Here is a 22,173-nt window from a genome sequence, read left to right on the forward strand (position 1 = left end):
ATTACCACAAATGGCCTACAGATTCAGTTCAATCCCTATCAAAATCCCAATGGAAATTTTTATATAAATAGAAAAAAGAATCCTAAAATGTGTATGTTCGATCCAGGAACCAAAAGCATAGGCAACAAAAGCAAAATTAGTCAAGTGGGATTACATCAAACCAAAAAGCTTCTGCACAAACAAGAAAATCATCAACAAAATGAAAAGGCAACCCAAAGAATGGGAGTAAACATTTGCAAACCATATATCTGATAAAGGATTAATGTCCAAAATACAGAAGGAACTCCTACAACTCAACAGCGGTAATAACACCCCTATTTAAACATGGGCAAAGGAACTGAAAGGTCATTTCTGTAAAACAACATACAAATGACCAAGTATATGTAAAAGTGCTCAACATCACTAATCAACAGGGAAATGTAAATCAAAACCACAATGAAATATCACTTCAAATCCGTTTGGGAGCTAAGAGCTTTGTACCTCTGCCTCTAACCCACCAAACAAATTCAGTTTCAATGGCTTATCAAAGAAGTTCAACTCTCAAATATCCAAGGATTTTATTTCTAAGACATAAGAATTCACAACAGACTCCCAAGAAACTTACTTCATTTTTCAATTACAGTAAAACAACTTTTAGCTCATTACTTTATACCAATATCATAATGTAAAAAGTTAAATGTCAGTACATTTTTCAAATGTTCACTCACAAGTTACAGAATTTTTTAATGTAAATACCTTGTAACCAGGACTACCCATTAGTCCATCCTTTCCATGTCTTCCCGGTTCTCCCTAAAAAATAAATACATGTATTTTAATATATTTTTGCACTAATTTTTATTTCTAAAGAAAGAGAGTATAAGATAATTTTTAAGTAAAATACTCAAGAACTTTTTCTGTCAAACTCACAGCACGTCCAGGAAGGCCAGGAAAACCAGCATTTCCCTTTTCACCTTTTGCACCCTGTATTAAAAATAAATACTTAAAAAAAAAAAAAAACAATCCATGCAAAACTTTTATTTTTATTTTTTTTGTTCTTATTACTCAGAAAAGCTTCATTTTGTTTGTTTGTTTAGCTTTCTGACTCTGTGCTTGTGCCTTCAACACTTCCTCAAAGATATTCTGCTCCTCAATAAAGAAAGCAGGCTTGACTTTGGCATGGGCACATTTAGCACACATGGAACCACCATGGGCCCTTCTAACATGTTTTTTTCATTTGAGGCAAATTCATAAGAACTTTAGGTCTCACAGCACAAACTCTGACGTTTGCCTGGGCACACACATGCAGATGTTGGTGCTTTCCCAACTTTGTTGGTAGTAAGGTAAACAATCCTATTACCAGGCATTCTGCACAGCCTAGTTTTGCTAGAGGCTGTATTGTAGAATAGCCTATGACGGCAGTTGGACCACTGTGAATGTCTCTAGACACCATCCTCAGAGGAGGTACAACAATGATTTTTAAATTGCAACTCAAACTTAAGTGAAAAAGTGAGTAAGTGAAACTCTTTATGTAATGACAGAATTCATGGAACTATAGCTTGTGTTGGCTCTACGACTTTTGGCAAAGCATTATTTTACCAGGCCAATGGACACAACATAAAGACATCAAAATTACTGATGAATTTAGGATTATTATAAGCATCGAAATACAGAAACCACATCTCGCAAAATTAAAAAGCAGTGTATTTTAAACACAATATAAAGAGAATATAATCTTCCTTCAATGTGAAGAAGTCAGAAGGCCCTTAACATTGATTCTCCAGGGACATGCTGTTACTACTTCTCCCAAGGAATCGTTCTCCATAAATACTTTAAAAATTCAGAATAATCAATAACACAGGGTACACCTAAACCAGTTATTTTTAGGGTTTTTCATTATTCTAAATAAATCTCCTGAGAAAGATGAACAAAGCTAATTGCTGAAATGGTGGCTGGGAAAGAAATTCAAGTTTTGCATTTCCATGACATTCAAAGTTCCATATAGATACTTTGTTTTACAATCCATACTTCCCTTTTTGCCATAAAATCCAATTGATCCTTTATCTCCTTTGGGGCCCATTTCACCCTAAAAGGCAAAATATAAATATTGGGTTTTGTTTTTTATTAAATTTTTAATTTTAATTCCAGTATTTGTTATGTCCCTTTTTACGTGATTTAACCAAGTGATTCTTCTGTGGGTACTTGAAGAAAATGTATATTCTATTTTTCTTGGATGGAAAGTGGTTTTATATATATCTTTCAAACCATGTAATTTGAAGTATGCTTCTAGTAAAAAATGTTCTTGTTGGAAGAAAAATAACTTTAACTGAGGGTACTCATTTAAAATAAAGCATATCAGAGGGGACGTTGGCCAGAGGCGGGGGCGGATGAGCAAAACAAGTGAAGGGGATTAAGAGTACACTTATTATGATGAACACTGAGTAGTATATTGCATTGCTGAATCACTATATCATACACCTTAAACTAATATAACACGGTATGAAAACGTCCCTTATGAAAACGTATGAAAAAGTATGAAAACGTCCCTCACAGATTAAAGAAAAAAAAGCAACACCAATTATAAACAAGGTTTATTATGTCAACATAATATAAAATAATGTAAGGTTTACAAAAGCCCTATGTTTAAGGCTTTATGAAAAAAAAACAAGGAAAAATAAGGACAGATGGTACCAAAATAGGACCTACAGTTCAGGGCTTATAATTAAAAGAATTTCCATAGAGGGGTGCTGGGGTGGCTCAATCGGTTAAGCTTCCAGCTCTTGGTTTTGGCTCAAGTCATGATCTCACAGTTCGGTTCATGGGTTCAAGCCCCACATCCGGCTCTGCACAGACCCTGCTTGGGATTCTCTTGCTCTCTACCCCTCCACCCCTCCACCCGTCGCACACACACGCGCTCTCTCTCTCTCTCTCTCTCTCTCTCTCAAAAATAAACAAACTTAAAAAAAATTTCCATATGGTAAACTTTACTCATCGATGTTTAAATACCATAAAATTTGTATCTGGAAATTGTAAAGAAAATTTGTAAAAGCTTTCTGTACACTATGATAGTAACCCATTTATTTTAATATACTTTCATTTACACATGAGGATTTATTTATAACACATTTGTAGCATAAGTAACTTTAAATTCAAAATAAAATATGATGTGGTGAATATTAAGACTAGATTTTTTCAACCTTTAATCCTGGCATTCCATGAAGCCCAGGAAAACCAGGAAGTCCACGGTCACCCTGCAAATAAAAGTAAAATTAATGAAAGAAAATACATCAGCCTAAAAAATATCATCATACATTCTTTAACTTCACCCTGGTCAAAGTCTACTGGAAGAAAAATCTTCCACACGCATACATACGTTAAAACCACATGTCTATGAAAGATCAACCCTCATTTATCAAAGTTTCCTTTATGATCAAATAAGGAAAGTATTTTGAGACTAGGTGAACTTTCTCCGGTTCTGTGGAAAATGCTGTTGGTATTTTGATAGGGATTGCACTGAATCTGTTGATTGTTTTGGGTAGTGTGGGAATCTGAACATTAATTCTTCTAATCCTTGAGTATAAAATATCTTTCCATTGGTGTCATTTTCAATTTCTTTCATCAAGTGTTTCACAGTTTTCAGAGTAAAGGTCTTTCACCTCCTTGGTTAAATCAAAAAGCATGGAGACAAATGAAAATGAAAACATGATGTTCCAAAATTTGGGGGAAACAGCCAAAATCTATTAGAAGTAATACCTGAATTCACTAAAGTTGCAGGATACAAAATTAATACCCAGAAATCGGTAGCATTTCTACACACTAATAATGAAACAGCAGGAAGAGAAATTAAGAATCTCATTCTCAATTGCACCCAAAAAACTGAAATACCTAGGTATAAATGTAACCAAGGAAGTAAAAAACCTATACTCTGAAAACTGTAATTCAATTTAATCCCTATCAAAATACCATCAGAACTTTTTATAGAACTAGAAAAAAATAATGCTAAAATTTGCATGGAACCACAAAAGATCCCAAATAGTCAAAGAAATCTTGACAAAGAACAAAGGTGGAGGTATCATAATTCCAAATTTAAAGATCCCCTGCAAAGCTGCAGTAATCAAAACAGTATGGTACTGGCACAAAAACAAACACATAGATCAATACAACAGAATAGAGAGTCCAGAAATAAACCCACACTTACATGGTCAATTAATCTATAACAAAGGAAGTAAGACTATACAACAGGGAAAAGACAGTTTCTTCAATTGATGGTGAAAACTGGTCAGTTACATGCAAAAGGACGAAAGTGGAACACTTTCTAACACCATACACAAAAATCAACTCAAAGGGACTTAAGACCTAAATGTGAGACCCAAAACCATAAAAATCCTAGAAAACAACAGGGCAGTATTTTCTCTGGTATTGGCCATCACAACATTTTTCTGGATATGTCTGCTAAAGCAAAGGAAATGAAAGCAAAAATTAACTTTTGGGACTACATCAAAATAAAAAGCTTTTGCACAGCAAAGGAGATTATCAATAGACAACCTACTGAATGGGAGAATACATTTGTAAATGATATATCCAATAAGGGTTTAATATTTTTAAAATATAAAGAATTTGGGGCAGCTGGGTGGCTCAGTCAGTTAAGCATCCGACTTCGGCTCAGGTCATGATCTCACGGGTTCATGAGTTTGAGCCCTGAGTCAGGCTCTGAGCTGTCAGCACAGAGCCTGGAGCCTGTTTCGGATTCTGTGTCCCCCCCTCTCTCTCTGCTCCTCTCCTGCTTGCACTCCGTGTCTCTCTCTCTCTCTCTCTCTCTCTCTCTCTCTCTCAAAAATAAATAAACATTAAAAAAAAAAGATCACTCCATTGAATACACCCTCGACACGTTGTGTACGGTGTTAGTGTTCCAGTTTCATCCTTTTGCATGTAACTGACCAGTTTTCACCATCAACTGAACAAACTGTCTTTTCCCTGTTGTAGAGCCTTACTTCCTTTGTTATAGATTAATTGACCATGTAAGTGTGGGTTTATTTCTGGACTATTTTGTTGTATTGATCTATGTGTTTGTTTTTGTGCCAGTACCATACCTTCTTTGGATTCTGTCTCCCTTGCTCTCTGCCCCTCTCCCACTCATGCTTTGTCTGCCTCTCCCAAAAATAAATTAACATTTAAAAATATTTTAAAATAAAATAAAATATAAAGAACTTCTACAACCCAACACCAAAAAAAAAATCTGATTTTAAAATGGGCAGAGGACCTGAACAGACATTTTTCAAAAGAAGACATACAAAGGGCCAACAGACACATAAAAAGACACTCAATGTCAGTCATCATCCAAAAAATGCAAATCAAAACCACAATGAGGTATCCCCTCACACCTGTCAAAATGGCTAAAATCACAAAGAAGTAACAAGTATTGACAAAGATGTAGTGAAAAAGAAAACTGGTGCACCCACTGTGGAAAACGGTATGGAGTTTCCTCAAAAATTAAAAATAGAAATACTATATAATCCAAATGCCACTACTAGGTATTTTCACAAAAAATTCCAAAGCACTAATTCAAAGATATATGGCTTCCTACGTTTACTGCAGCATTATTTACGATAGCTAAGATATGGAAGCAGCCCAAGTGTCCACTTATAAATGAATAAAGAAATGTGATATGTATATATACTTGCATATATAATGGAATATTATGCAGATGTAAGAAAAATGCTATTTGGACCTTTCAATAATATGGATGGACCTAGAGGGTGTTATGCTAAGTGAAATAAGTCAAACTGAGAAAGACAAATACCATATGTGGAACCTAAATCCAAAACAAATGAATAAACAAACAAAAAGCAGAATGAGATCTATAAATACAGAGAACAAACTGATAGTTGCCAGAAGGAACAGCAGTGGAGGGAGGGTCAAAATGGGTGAAGGGGAGTAGGAGATACAGGTTTCCAGTTATATAATGAATAAGTCAAGCAAAAGAAAGCACTGTACGGGGAATAGAGTCGATGAGATTGTAATAACATTGTAGTATGGCAGATGGTACCACCTTTGTGGGGAGAGCAATATAACATAAAGAGACACTGAATCACTATACTGTACACCTGAAACTAATGCAATGCTGTGTGTCAGCTGCACTTAAATAAAAAAAAAACATTTTTGAAACTTAAATCTTAATTTTTAAGAAAATTATTTATTCACATATTTTAAAGAGTAACCTAGTTATTAGAGTGTTTTAAAACCCTCCCAAGGCCGCTCTTTTTTTATTCTAAGCTTCCGTATCTCTATGAGCTCAAATCACGTGGTCACACTGCTACCACAGTTTCAGTTTCCAGGCTTATCTACTGACCTTCCTCTGTGAAAAGAAGAGAATCAACCTCTCATACCATCATCCTCTCCCCATCTCCACTTGTAAGAAGCAGAGATCCCCTTAACTTTCTATTAAAGCTTTGGTTAAATCAATAGTCAGCGTTTCTTATATTAAGATTCACAACTAAGCCATCAATATGTTGATTGCTTGCCTTTTCCTGACCAAATGTTTGTTTTACCTACAGTTAACAATAACCTGTTTTGGTAAGGGGGGGGGGGTACACTAGTTTCCTATAAACTTTCTGTAATATTGAACTCCAATCTATCTCCAATTGTCAAGATCACTTCAAAACAGAATCACATACATTGCAAATTTGATATTCTTTGTCCTTCCTACAGCCTTCTCACTTATTTCAATATACATTTGCTGTTCTATCTGTATTTATTCCCTTGTTAGGGGAATACATCATCCAATAGCTTCCTCAAAAGGAATTTATGGGAGACAATCTTTTGAAACCTTAAATTTCTGAAAATAACTTTATCATATTCACTTAAGTAATTAATTCACATATAAAAGTATGGTTTAGATTTTTCTTTCAGACATCTGTAGGCCCTGCTCCATTCTCTTCTTGACATCAGTGTCACCAGTGAGATGTTTGAAGCCTTTCTGATTCTGATCATTTGTATATGGCATATTTTTGGGGGGTGGTTGTAGTGTTTTCCCTCTTGGAATGCTTGTAGGATCTTCCTTTTGGTTAGGGTGTGTTACAGTGTAAAACTGTATAATATTAAGCATGGATGTGGCCTATAATCATCCATTATGCTAAGCACTATGGAAGACTTTTCATCCATAATGACCCCATGCTTACACATGTGGACTCAGACCACACACCCAACTCCATCCACATTTCACATAAACAACCTTCCCTCGGCTACCTCTAAGCATACTGTGTTAAAAGGCTCTCAGCAAGACACAGACAAGAAAGAGGCCTGCAGACCGTGGGAATGGGCCTGGGGTGGTCTGTACAAGGAGTGCCAGGACCAAAGATCTGGAATGTGGTGTACAAGTGGATCACATGCTACAGGACTGTCTCTGTGTTGGCCCTGAAGACGCAGTGTGTCCTATCAAGGAGCTCAGCTGAAGCAGGATCTATCAGGAGTTCTGCATCTCTGAGGGCATTAATGACCATTTTTCCAAGTCTTCTTCACACGTCTTTTGTCAGTTTCTTTAGACTTTTTGGTATCTTTAATTTTCCTAAGATATTTTCTGGTTCCTGGTGGTCAGTTCACCTGGAAGCTGATGATAAGCTCTCACTGAGTGCTGCTCATTGAGATTCTCTATACATGGTGTGGTTGGGTCATTTCACTAAACAGCTCTGGATATCAGCGGATTCCCCATAGAAAGATCTTCTTTGCCTATAGTTTTGTACATCTCCACCTTTTCTTTCCAGTCTAGAAACCCTCAGTCTTATCCTCCCCAGATAATAAACTTTCAAGTCCTACCACGGTAGAAGGGAAATTCACTTAACTACACAGAGGTGAGGAAGGGATAGCAGGATCTCACTGTTCTTAAAGGAATATTCAACCATGTTTTCATTTTTAGCTCTACCTTCAATCCACCTCTATTTTCAAGAATACTTTGTATTACCATTTCCTAAGCTTTTGGGGTACCTGCGTGCATGTGTGCACATGTATGTGTGTGCACACACACAAACAGTATTCTCTCTTAAATGAATCGTATCTCTTTCTATTTTAAGATTGAGCTTCCTTGGGTCTTCGTGGGAGTTTAAGAAATAGAGAAAATGTGTATGTTTTACCCTTCATCTTCATCAAGAAGCCCTAGTGACTTATTGATACTTCAATAGTAATATCCAGAGCACCTTGCCCTGTAGGAGATAGGTTCACAACAGTCCACTGTTACAGGAGACAGCAGGACAGACACAAAAGAAGGAAGATACAAGTTGAAAAAGTACGTACATGGTATCATTTCCAATTATTCCCATGGACACTTTCCACTAGGATGCTTTAAACCTCCTGGACAGGGTTGCTATGACCTCTTGTGTAGGGCCCCAATATTCATTCAGACTTATCCTGTTTTATTCTGAACCAATTTCATTCCTTATCCACTCTGGTTAATTGCAGGAAAATCTGGGAATGTACTTATCTGTCTAGACTAATACAATATTGGCCTTAATTAAAAAAAAGCAGCTTTAATTTTAACAACAGATCTATTTCCACAGAAATATTCCTTGATTTTCCATTAGTGAAAGAATGGGAGCCATTATAAAATAAATTTTTACAGAGAAGGAGCCAGGGCTGAAAGTCCAGGAATTCCCTTATCGTCTCCCATAATAATTGATGGAAAATAAAAAACAGAAGTTACATTATATTTCAGATCCATCTGTATTACATTTGGATCCTTTACTTTATAAGTGTATCTGATACAAAAAGTATACTAACTAATGGTTATATCCAAAAATCTATTCGCCTTATACTACCAAGAGAAGATTTTTATCTGGGCACATAGCTTCCTAACTAGTGACTATACTTCCCAGTCTTCTTTGCAGTGAATGGCCACATAACTAAGTTCTTGCTAGCAGAATGTGTGGGGGACTATGACATGCAACTTCACATAATTGATTAAAAATATTGTTATGACTTCTCTTTCTCCCTTTCCATCAGATTACAATGCAGGTAAGACAGTGACCAGTGATATAGCCTTGACTGTGTAGAAGAGAACAACATTCTCAAGGAGACTAGACCAATAAGAAGGAAAAACCTGAGTCCTTGAATAAGTACATAAACTGACTACATGAGAAAAATAAACTTCTTTCTCATTTACATCACTGCATTTCAGGGTCTGTTTCTGGTCTAAACAGGAATTTTTTTTTTTTTTTTGGCTTGTAAAGAATGTTTTCTCATGGGTAATAGCTTTCCCTTGACTAGTTAAATTTTCCAGTAAAGATTAAAAACGATCTGTGTGTGTGAGAGAGAGAGAGACAGAGTGAGAGAGAGAGAGAGAGAGAAGATCCACTAAAAGTCCACACATTCCAGAGCTTATTAGTCCTAAAATCCAACAATTTAACCAAGGAATAAAAGAAAAAAATAAATTTAGGGGGAAAACAAGAGAAACAAGAAAACTGGGTATTTGGGTATTTCTTTCCCCTACCATGTATATGTAGACTCCTAATTCAAGAACCAAAACTACCTTTTGGAAAAAAATTTTTTTTTCCTTTATGCTTGGGGCAGGTAGGAGTAGTAACCGTTTCTATAGAGAGAAAAGATTAAAGACTACCTGAGCTAGCTCTTGACTGAGCTGAAACAACTCCTTGATGGTCAGGATAGACTAAGTTACACTCTTGATAAAACGGAATTTAGGGGGATAATAAATACTTGATAAAAATACAGAAGAAAGGGGGAAAATTAGGATTCCCTATTAAGACTGCACAAAGTCCCAACTAAGACTTCCATTCTCTGGCTACAGGTTATAGAAGACATAATCCTCAAACTTTAATTTACCAGAGATAACAAACCAATCTCAGATGAAATGAAAAGACCAGCAGCATTCACCGACATTCGGATGGAAAAATTGAAAATCTGGACAAAGCTACCCTCACATGTACAAGCAAGAGTTTTTAAGTAAAATAAAAAGGCAAAGCATACATATTAACACATAGCAGTTAAGAGGGGAGAGGAGAGAGAGGAGAGAAATTTAGTGAGGAAATGGTTGAGGAATATTGACACAATCTACAAAGTACTGAACACAAAGTGTTACCCAACCACACTGCAGTTAACCTCTGAACAATGCAGAGACTGGGGGACCAACTGCCATGTGGTTGAAAATCCACACATAAGTTCTGACTCTGAAAATTTAACTACTAATAGCCTACTGTTAACCAGGAGCCTTACAAATAACATAAACAATCAATTAATGCATATTTTGTATGTGTATTATATACTGAATTCTTAAAATGAAGTAAACTAGAAAAAAGAAACCATGAAGAAAATAAGAGGAAATATGTTTATAATATTATACGATATTTACTGAAAAAGAAATCCATTTTTAAGTGCATATATGCAGTACAAATCCATATTGTTCACCTAATTATGCCCATGGTTTAATATAAGTGGTTGCAAAGAAGTGGTAAAGTTAAGCCAAAATCTATCCACAATGGGCATGTAATGCAAAAGACAAATAAATGCAAATAAATGCAAATGACAAATAAATGCTCTTGTTTGGTCATCTGCTACTGTAATCTAAGCTAATTAATACAAAACTTGGTATAGTAGGAAAAGGACACTGCCAAAACAGTATTAAATAATATATATGGCATTGGTTTTGAGGAATGAAAAAAATTAGTTTATGTTTAGAAAATGGCAATTCATTTAATATAATGGTAAATATTTGATACAAATTTTTACCTTGCAAAGGTAAATAATACATCAAATTAACTTAGAGCTAGAGGCAAAGAATTAAGAAAACAGAATGCTAGTATCATGAAGTGATTGGTATTGGCTATATTTGAAAGACCCTGTAAAAGAAAAGAAGCTCAGAAAAGAATCAGCCAATTTGCAAGTAGTAATGAAAAGCAATAGACCAAGTCCGAAAACATGGAGATTGTAAGATACAACTTTGTTCTCATCACTAATAGGTAAAAATTGAAACTGGAGAGGACCTTTAAAAGAAGTTCAATTAAAATAGCCTCTGTGAAGAATCAAATCAAGGGGGTGGCCATAAACACTATTCTTAAATGCTCTGAATCAGTGAGTGTGGGTCCAATAAATTCCTTCAGGCTGGACAGAATGGCTCAAGAAAAAAAAAAAAAAAAAGCCTAAGAGTGTAAGAGTGTAATGGATGTCTGATAAATTCAAGTCATCTATCATTAATTATCAGTAGTTAATTAATTAATGCAGAGAGGGCCATGACTAAAGCAAGGACTGTGGATGCTGCCATTGGCTGGAATCAAAAGCCAAAGATAGAAAATTGGAAATACTCATCTGCTGTTGAGAGAGTTGTACTACCAAAGAAGCCCTAAACCATAAAAGACTCCACAACTGTTTGAAACTTTAAGAAAAACAGTCACCCAACATCACCATTTTTAATGTTTTTCTATCCAGTTGTGACTAGCCACTGAATTTAGACGAAATACAGAACAAAGTGAGATTAAAAACTAGAAGGAAGAAAACAAATCATCGTTAGGTATGATTATACATCTAAGACACCAATATACCTAATACCCTAAATCACTAATTCAGTTAACTGCTGCTTTAAAAAGGTAATATATAAAAAGGTTTTTATATATAAATACTAACCAAAATGAAAATATATTAAAGAAAAGGTTCCATTTATAATAGAAACAAAGGACATAACAATTCTAAGATATAAACCTGAATAATGTTTAGGACCACTATGGAAAAACTCTAATATTTTATTAAGTTTCAAGATTGAAAATAAAAGACTAAATAAGTCATAATCTTAAATAGGAAAACTCAATATTGAAATTATGTCAATGATTCTGTAATTAATCCATAAATTCAAAGGAATCCTAATTAAAACATGAATAGGAATTTCTAAAATACTGAAGGAAAGATATTGAGCTTTATCTGGAAAAAATAAGCATGCAAGTATAGCCAGGAAAATTTTGATGAAGAAGAATAATGAGGAAGTACTAGGACTGCCAATATTAAATCATATTATGAAGTGACAACAATTAAGAACAATTTGGTGTTGGAGAGGATGTAGACAGATAAATGGAACAGAATGGAAAGCCAAAAACACCAGACCCAAATGAAAATGGAAATTTAGTAATAATGATGAGTTTTCAAATAAATGGAGAAAAAAGTGATATTCCATAAATGTTGTGGCAATTGGATATCCATTTAGGAAAAGAGAGGGAAAAATATGACTACTCATCTACCTTTACTCGAAACAACAAAATTTTAAAGATTAAAATATAAATTAACAAGGTCTAAATATATACTCAAAATGTTATAATGTGGAATCCTTCTATATAGACACAAACATAAGGAGAGAAAAAAAATATCTCTACCTACATAAATATTTAAATTTTATGTGTGGCTGAGATTCCAAAAGCCAAGTCAAAATACATAATATAAACCAGGAAAAAATATTTTCATACAATTTATGAACTGTAAATAACAATCAGCTTTTAAAAAAATCAACAGCCCAGTAGAAAGCAAAAAAAAAAAAAAAAAAAAAGATATGACTAAAAAGCATATTACAAAGAAGTAACAAAATGTCCATGACAAAGTACTCTACCTTAATTACTAATACAAAAATGCAAATCAGACCAATACTATTTATAACTTGTACTGATGACAACTAAAAACCTTAATGAAATTCAGTTTGAATTTGAAGAGTTTGAAGAAAGATGGGGCACCTGGGTGCTCAGTTCATTAAGTGTCTGACTCTTGATTTCATCTCAGGTCATGATCCCTCAGCCCCTATACATGTGAGATCCAGCCCCTATACATAAGGCTCTGCACTGACAGCGCAGAGCCTGCATGGGATTCTCTCTCTCCCTCTCTCTTTCTGCCCCTCCCCCATGCATGTGTTTTCTCCAAATAAATTGTAAAAAAGACTGTGAGCAAACATTTTCACACACTTGCTGGGAGGTACAAACTTATTACAAGTTAAATAGGCAATTTGTATCAAAGTTTAATTATGCATTTAATCCTTTGATCCTATAATAAATTCCAGTTCCAGGATGTTTTCCTATGGATATTCTCAGAAAAAAAATACTGGGATATGAGAAATATATACAAAGATGTTCATTCCAGTAGTGTTAATACATACATACACACATACACACACGCACACAAACACACACAGCAACATATTAAGAACCAGAACATCCCTAATTTAGAGATTTCTTACAGTGGATAAGTACAGCCCGTAAAATATATAGCTGTGATTAACCTTCTGCCTATAGTTTCTTTCATGAATTGTTAACTCCCCTGTAACTTATAGAGATTTTGAGTATGAAACTTTTTTCTTCTTTTTGAGAGAGAAAGAACAAGCACCAGTGGGGGAAGGGCAGAGGAAAAGAGAGAGAGAGAATCCTAAGTAGGCTTCATGCTGTCAGATCAGAGCTCTACTACTGTATCCTAAGCTGATGCTGTGCTTCTAATTAATGATAATTTGCTGAATATGCAAAATATTTTCATTTTCTAAAATATGGTAAATACTTTTGATTCTTCCAAAAATATTCCAATAAAATAATTATTTTGAGGAGTCACAGTCCTGATTGCACCCGAGCTTACAAAAGAGTAGATTCAAAGAGTATACCAAGATTTACAGTAAGATGGTTCCAATTCCACAGGTTGCTTCCAAAACTCTCATGACTCATGAACATGGCTTTGATGAGCTTGTCCATCCTATAATCTGATCTAGAATCATATCGTTTTCAAAGTCACGATTATTTATGTGCATTGTTAAGAGAATATGAAAACTATTATTTTAAAAACCTCATTCTTCAAAAACTTCTCAGTGTATGCATGTGTTTTTAATGCATATAATGCTTTGTTCAGTAGCATAGGCATATAGTTCATAGATGTACATGGAACTACATGCCCAAAAGTCTTTTACTGCAAAGAGCTCACAACTTAAAAGTCTGATAATCTATGATCTAGAGTGAACAATCTCCCTTCACTTGAGAGAGATGGAGAAACAGGAGTCGTCTCTCATGGCACAATCGGTACAATCTAATCTCTTTCATCCAGTTCCCCCGTCCACCTATCTGCATGGCTACTGACAGGCATTCAGGATGCCTGAATTCCTTCACATCCAGTGAAGGCAATAGGGTGCAGTGCAGGCAATAGGGTGAAAAATGAACAAGTCACATGGTTCAAAACTATTCTGGCCAATGCAGAAAACAAACAACAACAAAAAAAAAACAGACTAAAATCAAGACATTTTATTTCAACCCCCTGATTCTTGAGTAACTTTAGACAAATGATTTAAGTTCTTCATTCTTCAGTCATCCCAGCTGTTAAGTAGGAATCACCTACTTCACAATTAATATAAAATCGGCATAGTACTGCTTACTCTAGTAACTTCATAGGGCTTTTTGGGAGGATTTCATGTGATAAGAAATGCATATGGATAATATCGATACAAAACATGTCTAAAAATAAAACAGAAAAAGTGTACACACAACAATGAACGCCTTCAAGCACTCAATACATCAGAAGCCTTACATATCTTGGGTTGTTCCTTGTTCTCTCCCATAAAAACAAATGGGAGGCTCAGGCACTAATGATTTACTGGAAATTGTTTAAATCTGCTAAAATGTTTCCTCTCTTTAATACAGCAATGGGCAATCCCCTTGGGTTTGGAGATCATGACTGAACTGGTCAGGCCTAGGAAAAAGGTAGGTTCGTGAGCTCCTACTACAGAGGCACTGCCATAGCTTCCTAGTGACCACAGAGTACACCCAAAAGAGAAGATGAGAAATGGCATTTAGAACCAACAAAATATGAAGCACTCTGTAAAAATGAAATGTAAGTTTCAAGTTTCTCAAGGGATGCCAGTAAAGAAAAACAAAATGGGACAGAAAAAGGCATTGCAGCCAACAAATGAGGCGGGACCTGGAATTAATGATTCTTTTTAATAAACTGAGATGCTGAATCCATTACAAAGGCTTAAAAGAAAAGAAGCTGCAAGACCAGAAAACAATCAAGACGTTGTAAAAGTATCCACAGAAGTAATAAACACCTGGGCACACACAGGTGAGCACCCTATGTACACAAGAGGCACTTAACAAAACCTGACTTCAGAGAATATTTAAGGAAGGCACAATTAGTGCTGCTTTTTTGGAAGAAAAGCCTCTAAGAAAAGGATATAGAAGGAAAGTGTGGTACCACACCATTCATAAAAAATACAAGAAGTCTTTCCGAAAATCCCTGGTTTTAACAACAATTCGGTTTCTTCATATTCAGATGAAGCAAAGTATTTTATTAGAAAACAGAATGTGTGGGGCACCTGGGTGGCTCAGTCAGTTGAGCATCCATCTTCAGTTCAGGTCATGATCTCACAGCTTGTGAGTTCAAGCCCTGTGTTGGGCTCTGTGCTGAAGCGTGGAGCCTATTTCGGATCCTGTGTCTCCCTCTCTCTCTTCCCCTCCCCAGCTCATGCTCTCTCTCAAAAATAAATAAACATTAAAAAATTTTTAAATAAAAAAAAAGAAAACGTCATGCATATGTATGTATATCTAATATTTTTAGTTTATTAACTATAACACTGATCACATAAATATATTGCTATTGATATACTTATCACAAATACGTATATTTATATAGTTAACAAATAAATTTATATTCATTAAGGTTTATATTTAATAATATTACAATAAATGGACTCATTAAGGAAGGAGAGGAAGGGCATAGGACTGAACTCAGTCGGTAACACTCCAACATTTAGTGAATGAATATAGAAGACAAGTCAACAGTGAAAATGTAACCAACGAAGGCAAGAGAAAATCTAGGAAAATGTGCTATCTTAGAAGCCAAGAGAACAAATTGTTCACAGAAGAAGGGAAAAGTCTGTTGTGTCAAATGCTGCTGGGACATACAGCAAGATAAGCAGAGATCATTGGAAAACACTGACCACTGGACTTCAAAGATGGTAGATACTAATCTAAATACACAGCACAAGTGTGGGATGGAAATCCTACTAGAGTGAATTAAAGGGAGAAAGGGAAGCAAGAAAGTGCAGAGAGAATAAAGGCAAACTTCTCTAGGGTATTTCTACTATAATGGAAAGGAGAAATAGGGTGGTAACTAAAGGAGACTATATGGTAGAGGAGGGGGTTCAGTTTGGTTGGTTGTAGATGGGTCAGCCTTTAGGCTATTGGTAAAAAAATTAACTAAGAAAGAAAAAACCATGACATAGCAGAGAAGGGCTAATTAATAACACAAAGTAATGGAGAAGGATAGGATCCAGAACATAAGAGGAGGACTGGACATTATGGACAGTTCATCCATATTAACAGGAAAGAGGGCAAAATTTAGACACATACACAAGTAAGAGGGTAGACAGTCATCAACATCATCTTTATCATCACTAATTTATAGGTGTTTAATTTTGGCCAAGTACGTGCATAGCCTATTTAACCTTCACAACAAAACTATGAAGAAATACAATAGCACTCACTTTCCAGATTTTGAAATCCAGGTTTAAATAGATTAAGAAGCATGGCTAGGGAGTTAAGCAGTCTTAATTCAGAGCCCAGTCTATAAACCCATAACTGCTTTAAGCCTCCCACCCTCACCCCCCTCCAACCTAGCCATGAGCACACCACTATTTGGGCCTTGGGTGGTGGTGTTATCAGAAAGCTACACAGTTTGATTACCCTCCTTTTCTGAGAAAGAAGAAAAAAGTGGCAACTTCACTAAGCCAATTCTATTTCTCCCTCTCATGTCACTCTTGGCTTTAATTTTTTAAACATTCTTTTTTTTTTGTCTTCAGACATTGTAAGAAGTAAAACCACTAATATATACTAAGTTGGTCCTTTATTCTGTTCTCTCCACATGTATATAGGCACTCCCTAATTATAATTAACCATATAAATCACTGTAATACCACTTAATCTTTTGACTTTGGAAGTGCAGTCATGAAAGTAAGGGATTGATTTGAAGTAAGGAAATCTCATTCCTCACATTATACTCTTTTATGGACACTAAGGACAATGGGAAAGTAAAGTCTTGAAGGGACAATTTCAATGTTAAATGACCTAAAGAGGAAATTAAACAAAATGTGTAATTCACTCCATAATGAGACCTTAGATATAATTAACATATTTTATATCTTAAATCCAGAAAAACGAAGTGATGAGTTTGTACCAAGTTTAGATAGGTTAAAAAAATAAATTACTATCTCCCATGTGTTGAGAATTGAATTTTCCATAGAAAGTTTCATACTCAACTCAAAAACCCATAAATACCTATCATCCCATCAACACAACTTAATATAAGTTTTAACAAAATATATTTCTCCCTATGATTTAAATACATGGGTCTCCTTAAAGTTGAGGAAGTGTTTTGAAGTACGTTTTCTTAAATTCCAAAGAATAGCTTCAAAACATATTATAAAATGAGTTACCAATTGAAGACCATTTGGTGAATTGGTGCTCCTTTTTAACTTTATAAATCGGTGGGGGGGGGGGGGGGGACCTGCAAAATCTATACACACTCTACTGTCTGATATGGGAGCAACAAATGCTAAAGCCAGCAAGAAAGTGCATGTAGTTTTAATTATCTTAAGTGGAAACTCCTACTATGGGAGTTCTCAGAAGAAATCCACAAAATGGAAATGATTCTGGGAAAATATCCTAATGGAGAACAGTGTTGTGTGGAACAATCTCTCAGAGGATGCTATGTGATGCCTGGAAAAAATGTCCTGTACCACCACAAGTCAAAGTCATCTCAGGGTCTATTTTTCAACCTTCCTATTTCTGAAAATTAAGGAAGTATATTCTAGAGGAAGAACCAAGGAAAAGTCTTTAACTTATTCATTTACTGCAACTCTAGATAAAGAACACTCTGAAGCCACAAGGAATGTGGAGGAAATTTAGATGGCACAGCGCACGGTGATCTCAGGCCCACAGGGACTGTGTCAGATCAGACTTTATACCCAAACAACAAATTTCAGAAAACAAGCAACTCTTGAGTGGAATTATTACTGGACTGAAAACAGAGACCTTCACATCATCTTCACTCATCTTATTTTATTCAAGAGAATGTATGACTTGGTAAAACTCATGCCCATCTATGTTGAAGACAGTACCATGACCCCATCCAACAGAGCAGTTAAAGATGTGACTAATCAAATTATTGCTATTCTTCTACCTTCAAACAGGCACTTTACTTCAATTCTTTTAAGATGAATAAAAAACACCCTCCTTTTTATATCTGGTTTCTAAAACCCAAGTAAAGGGAAAAATAGACAAATGTATGCATTCATCCATAGATATATTCATTCATATACTCACACTTTCATTACCTCCCTGCCATCCCCAAATCAGACTAATTGTGACAATGTTAAAAAACAGCAGTGATCCTGTAAACCAGAATATAAGTGAGGTGTCTGCCACACGGACTCCTCAGAACAGGTATCTTCATGATCTCAGTGGAATCCCCCATCACCTGGCAGAGGTCAGGCTATCCCTCTCAACATCGCCACAGCATGAAAGTATAAGACGTCTGCCATTCCTACAGCTTCAGCATGCTCCCTATCACCTCTTAATATATACCTCCATTGTTTAAGAAAGGCAGAGATTTCTCAGTGGCTAAAAAGATTCATAGAGGCCACATAGAAGACAGGAGGATTTTACACTGCTTCTTCAGGAATTTTATTGACTGCTACTGTTGCACTCTGTCCTTTAACTCTCCCCAGATTATAAAGCTGCCCTGACCTATTCCATCTTTTCTGGCCACTAAACCTCCTATTTGCCCTTGGGATTGTTTCAACCCATGTTATGCCCATGACATATGCCAACCTACCCCATGCTACATCCCAACTGCAACCATGCTACTTGGATGAACAAAACAGAACAGTACAAAAACAACTGTTTATTTAAGAAAGACCCTGTACCAGAGCACCTGGGTGGCTCAGTTGGGTAAGTGTCCGACTCTTGATTTCATCTCAGGTCATGAGGTCGGGTCGTGAGATCGAGCCCCACGTCAGGCTCCTTGGTGAGTGTGAAGCCTACTGAGGATTCTATCTCTCCCTCTCCCCCCCTTGTGCAGAGACAGAGAGAGAGAGAGAGAGAGAGAGAGAGAGAAAGAGAAAGAGAGAAAGGCAGGCAGGCCCTGCACCAGGAAACATAATAAATATTTTTCACACATTATATTGTCTCATTTGATCCTCAATAAACCTATGAAAGAAGCACCAGATAGGTATCTATTAAGGAGAGGGACATATTAGAATTGGGCTATCTGTGGCTAACAGGAACATATTCCATTCACATAGTTCTCTCCCTTCTAAGAAGGTAATCCCCCCCTCAGAGTTTAACCACAAGGAGAGAACACGGGAACACGGCATCAGGGCAATGCCAATACCTGTTTCATCTGACAGTGGTCATCTAGTTACAACGTATTTCATCTAGTGACAAAAACCTTCTGTGAGCTTTATTAGCCAATGACCACTGACAAATTTCTGAGCCCACATATCTTGCAATTCACCAAGGTGAACACTACTGAATGGGAGTCGTCATAGGTAACATCCTTTGTCTTCCTTGAATGACCAAAGTGACTGGACACATTTTTGTTTGTGTGCATTTACCTTTTCACCATCTCTCCCTGGTTCTCCTTTGTAACCTGGTAGTCCTTGAACTCCCTAAATCAAGCACAAAATAAAATCCGGTTAGTTATGTTTTGGGTTCACTAGAAACGATAATTCTACAATGTGTATCTATGAATCACATACTTGTATGCCAGGGGATCCTGGGACACCTGGTGATCCTGCAATTCCTTGATATCCCTAAAGAAAAGGAAACACAAAATAATTAATATTTCGTCATACTCACTAAGAGCAGGAATCCAGGATTTACTCTTGTCTGGAATGTCTTACACTTAAGACTTCACTTGGTGACTGTCTAAGAAACAAAAATAACAAAGTTTCAAATGCTGAATAAGGAATTAATATCCTCCAGTCTTTAGGGAAACGGTCTCAAATATCTCTAGATTAATAAAAATAAACAAAAATGCTTCAATTAAAAGGAAGCTTTGGATTTGCAAAAACAGAGCCAATGTTCACAGCTCCCCCCCAAAAAAATGTTTTGCACACAGAAACATATTTAACATATTCGAGAGAAAAACACATAAGATTGGAGGATTATACAAATGGACTACATTTTTAAACCACCTGATTAATGGCCATTTGAGTTAATCCTTGGAATAAATTAAGACTTGATAAATGTTATTCCTCAGAGTAAGTTTTTAACAGCCTTTGGACTGCTCATTTTAGAAAGCTGCTGATGTTATCCATGAGCATGGCTGTGACATGTCTCCCCCACCTCCCAAGGCTGGGCTGTCTGTTGAGGCAAGGGTCACTTTGGTCTCCACTGCTTCTTACATATCCCTCCAGAAACCGGGCCTTTGGCAAAACAGCACAACTGTTTCAACAAGGCAAACTATTCATTCTTCACTCAGCACATGGCAATTAAACTCCAGAACAAACTTGCAGGCCCTCAACATTTGTCTAGGTTTCCCTAGGTCAATGTCACGTTGACTTAGACCACCTGGCACCTACAAACACATTTCACGTTCTTACTCAGATCCCATCTCTCTCGGGTCTTACTGTTTGGATATAGCTTTCTGTTGTCAATAATATTAAAACAGATGTCATTAGTGTTTCCAATTACATCTTCATTGTTAAATCCAAAAGCTTCATTTCCATGTGGCTATTTACGGCTGCTTTTTGTATTCACCCACTCACTTGTCAGCACATTTTTAGCTATGATTTTAGAGATAGCAAAATTCCCTGCTTTACCACTCCCATTTTCAAATATTCCTTTTACTATTTGCTAGGTCTAACAATACTAATAACATTAATAGTTGTCTCAGCAACATCAGTCTTATTGGTTTTCTCCCTTTACATTCACTCACATTTTTTATTCTGTAAAACGCTCTCACTCTCCAAATGATAAACTATATAATTCCTACCACCAAGCATGATCCTTTCCTTCATACTCTTTCAGTTCTTCAGAGTTTATCAGAGTGTATCATCACGCTTCCTCCAGGATTTCTCAACAAATTCTTCTCTTGAATCCCTGTGCCCAATCCTTAAACATTTTGCTTCACCAGTGAATGAGTCTCATAACAAACCTTTCCACGCTCCATATTAAACAACCTGCAGCTTTCAAGCCCAACATATGCTCTCTGGGTGGCCACTGTCTCAAGTGTCATGGGATTATGTGCCCCCTTGATATGGGAAACCCAGTCCAATTCATTTCTTCATTTGCAGCATTGAACAGAGCATTTGGCATTTTGGGTTAATCAAACTTTAGAAGAATTTACCTTCATGTAATCCACACTGCATAAAATCCCTTTCCCGAAGAAACAAGGTTATGTTTGGGCCGCTACCGGTAGCAAATTCAAGTTTTAGTCATGCCTTCGTGTTCCCAAGAATGGTAGGAAGAAAGAACAAAGTCAATTCACACCGTTTGCTCAGCCTCTTATCTCTACCACTCTAGTTACCACTGAATCTCTTTCCTTCAACCACTTTGCAATCAGATAGGTCTGGAATTAAATTTCAACTCTGTCACTGGTAGCATATGCCCAAGAGAGTTAGGTTACTTATAACTGCTGCCACTTAGGATGCCTCCATATCCTTCAAAAACCTGTATGCACTTCTCTGGACAGTCTGATAGGATTTACAACAGGCTGCCGTAATCGGGAGAAACAATAATAGCAATGATTTATACAGAATTCACCAAAGTCCAGATTAAGTACTTCACTTAATTCATGTAACCCTCACAATCACCCTTTAATTAATGTAGGTGCTGTATTATCCTTATTTTCAGATGAGGAATCTGAGGCACATAAGATTAAATAACTTGCCCAAAGTTATTCGTTAGTTGATAGAGTCAGTAGGAACACTCTCTTATCAGAAAATGCTTCATGGTAGATCTGATCTTATGATTCTAGGATAATTAATCAGATTCAAAAAAGCATATTTGCCAGGCTGCTTTTAAGTTGTTTAGAATTCTGAGTGCCCAAAGAATATGAATGTTCATAAAATTCCTCAAAAGAAAGTTACCATGGAGATTGGCTATTTATCAAAATGGCCGGTCATCTGCAAAGTTCACTGTAATGAATTATTTTTTTCACATTTTTTCAAAAGTTAAGCCAAATGTCGTATCTGCT

General features: G+C 36.1%; 1 protein-coding gene across 4 annotated transcripts in view; it reads right to left on the bottom strand.

The window, feature by feature from the left end:
- The window catches only part of COL21A1 (collagen type XXI alpha 1 chain), a 170,118-nt gene that overhangs the window by 53,770 nt on the left and 94,175 nt on the right, over nt 1-22,173 (bottom strand). For all 4 annotated transcript variants that reach the window (XM_049653848.1, XM_049653845.1, XM_049653846.1 and 1 more), the window contains exons 10-15: nt 19,733-19,786; nt 19,589-19,642; nt 3,174-3,227; nt 2,007-2,062; nt 907-958; nt 736-789 (exon numbers count right to left, since the gene is read on the bottom strand). In XM_049653848.1, the coding sequence (XP_049509805.1) occupies nt 736-789; nt 907-958; nt 2,007-2,062; nt 3,174-3,227; nt 19,589-19,642; nt 19,733-19,786 (324 nt within the window). The remainder of the gene's footprint in view (nt 1-735; nt 790-906; nt 959-2,006; nt 2,063-3,173; nt 3,228-19,588; nt 19,643-19,732; nt 19,787-22,173) is intronic.

Source organism: Panthera uncia (assembly GCF_023721935.1).
Source record: "Panthera uncia isolate 11264 chromosome B2 unlocalized genomic scaffold, Puncia_PCG_1.0 HiC_scaffold_24, whole genome shotgun sequence".
Classification (NCBI taxonomy): Eukaryota; Metazoa; Chordata; class Mammalia; order Carnivora; family Felidae; genus Panthera; species Panthera uncia.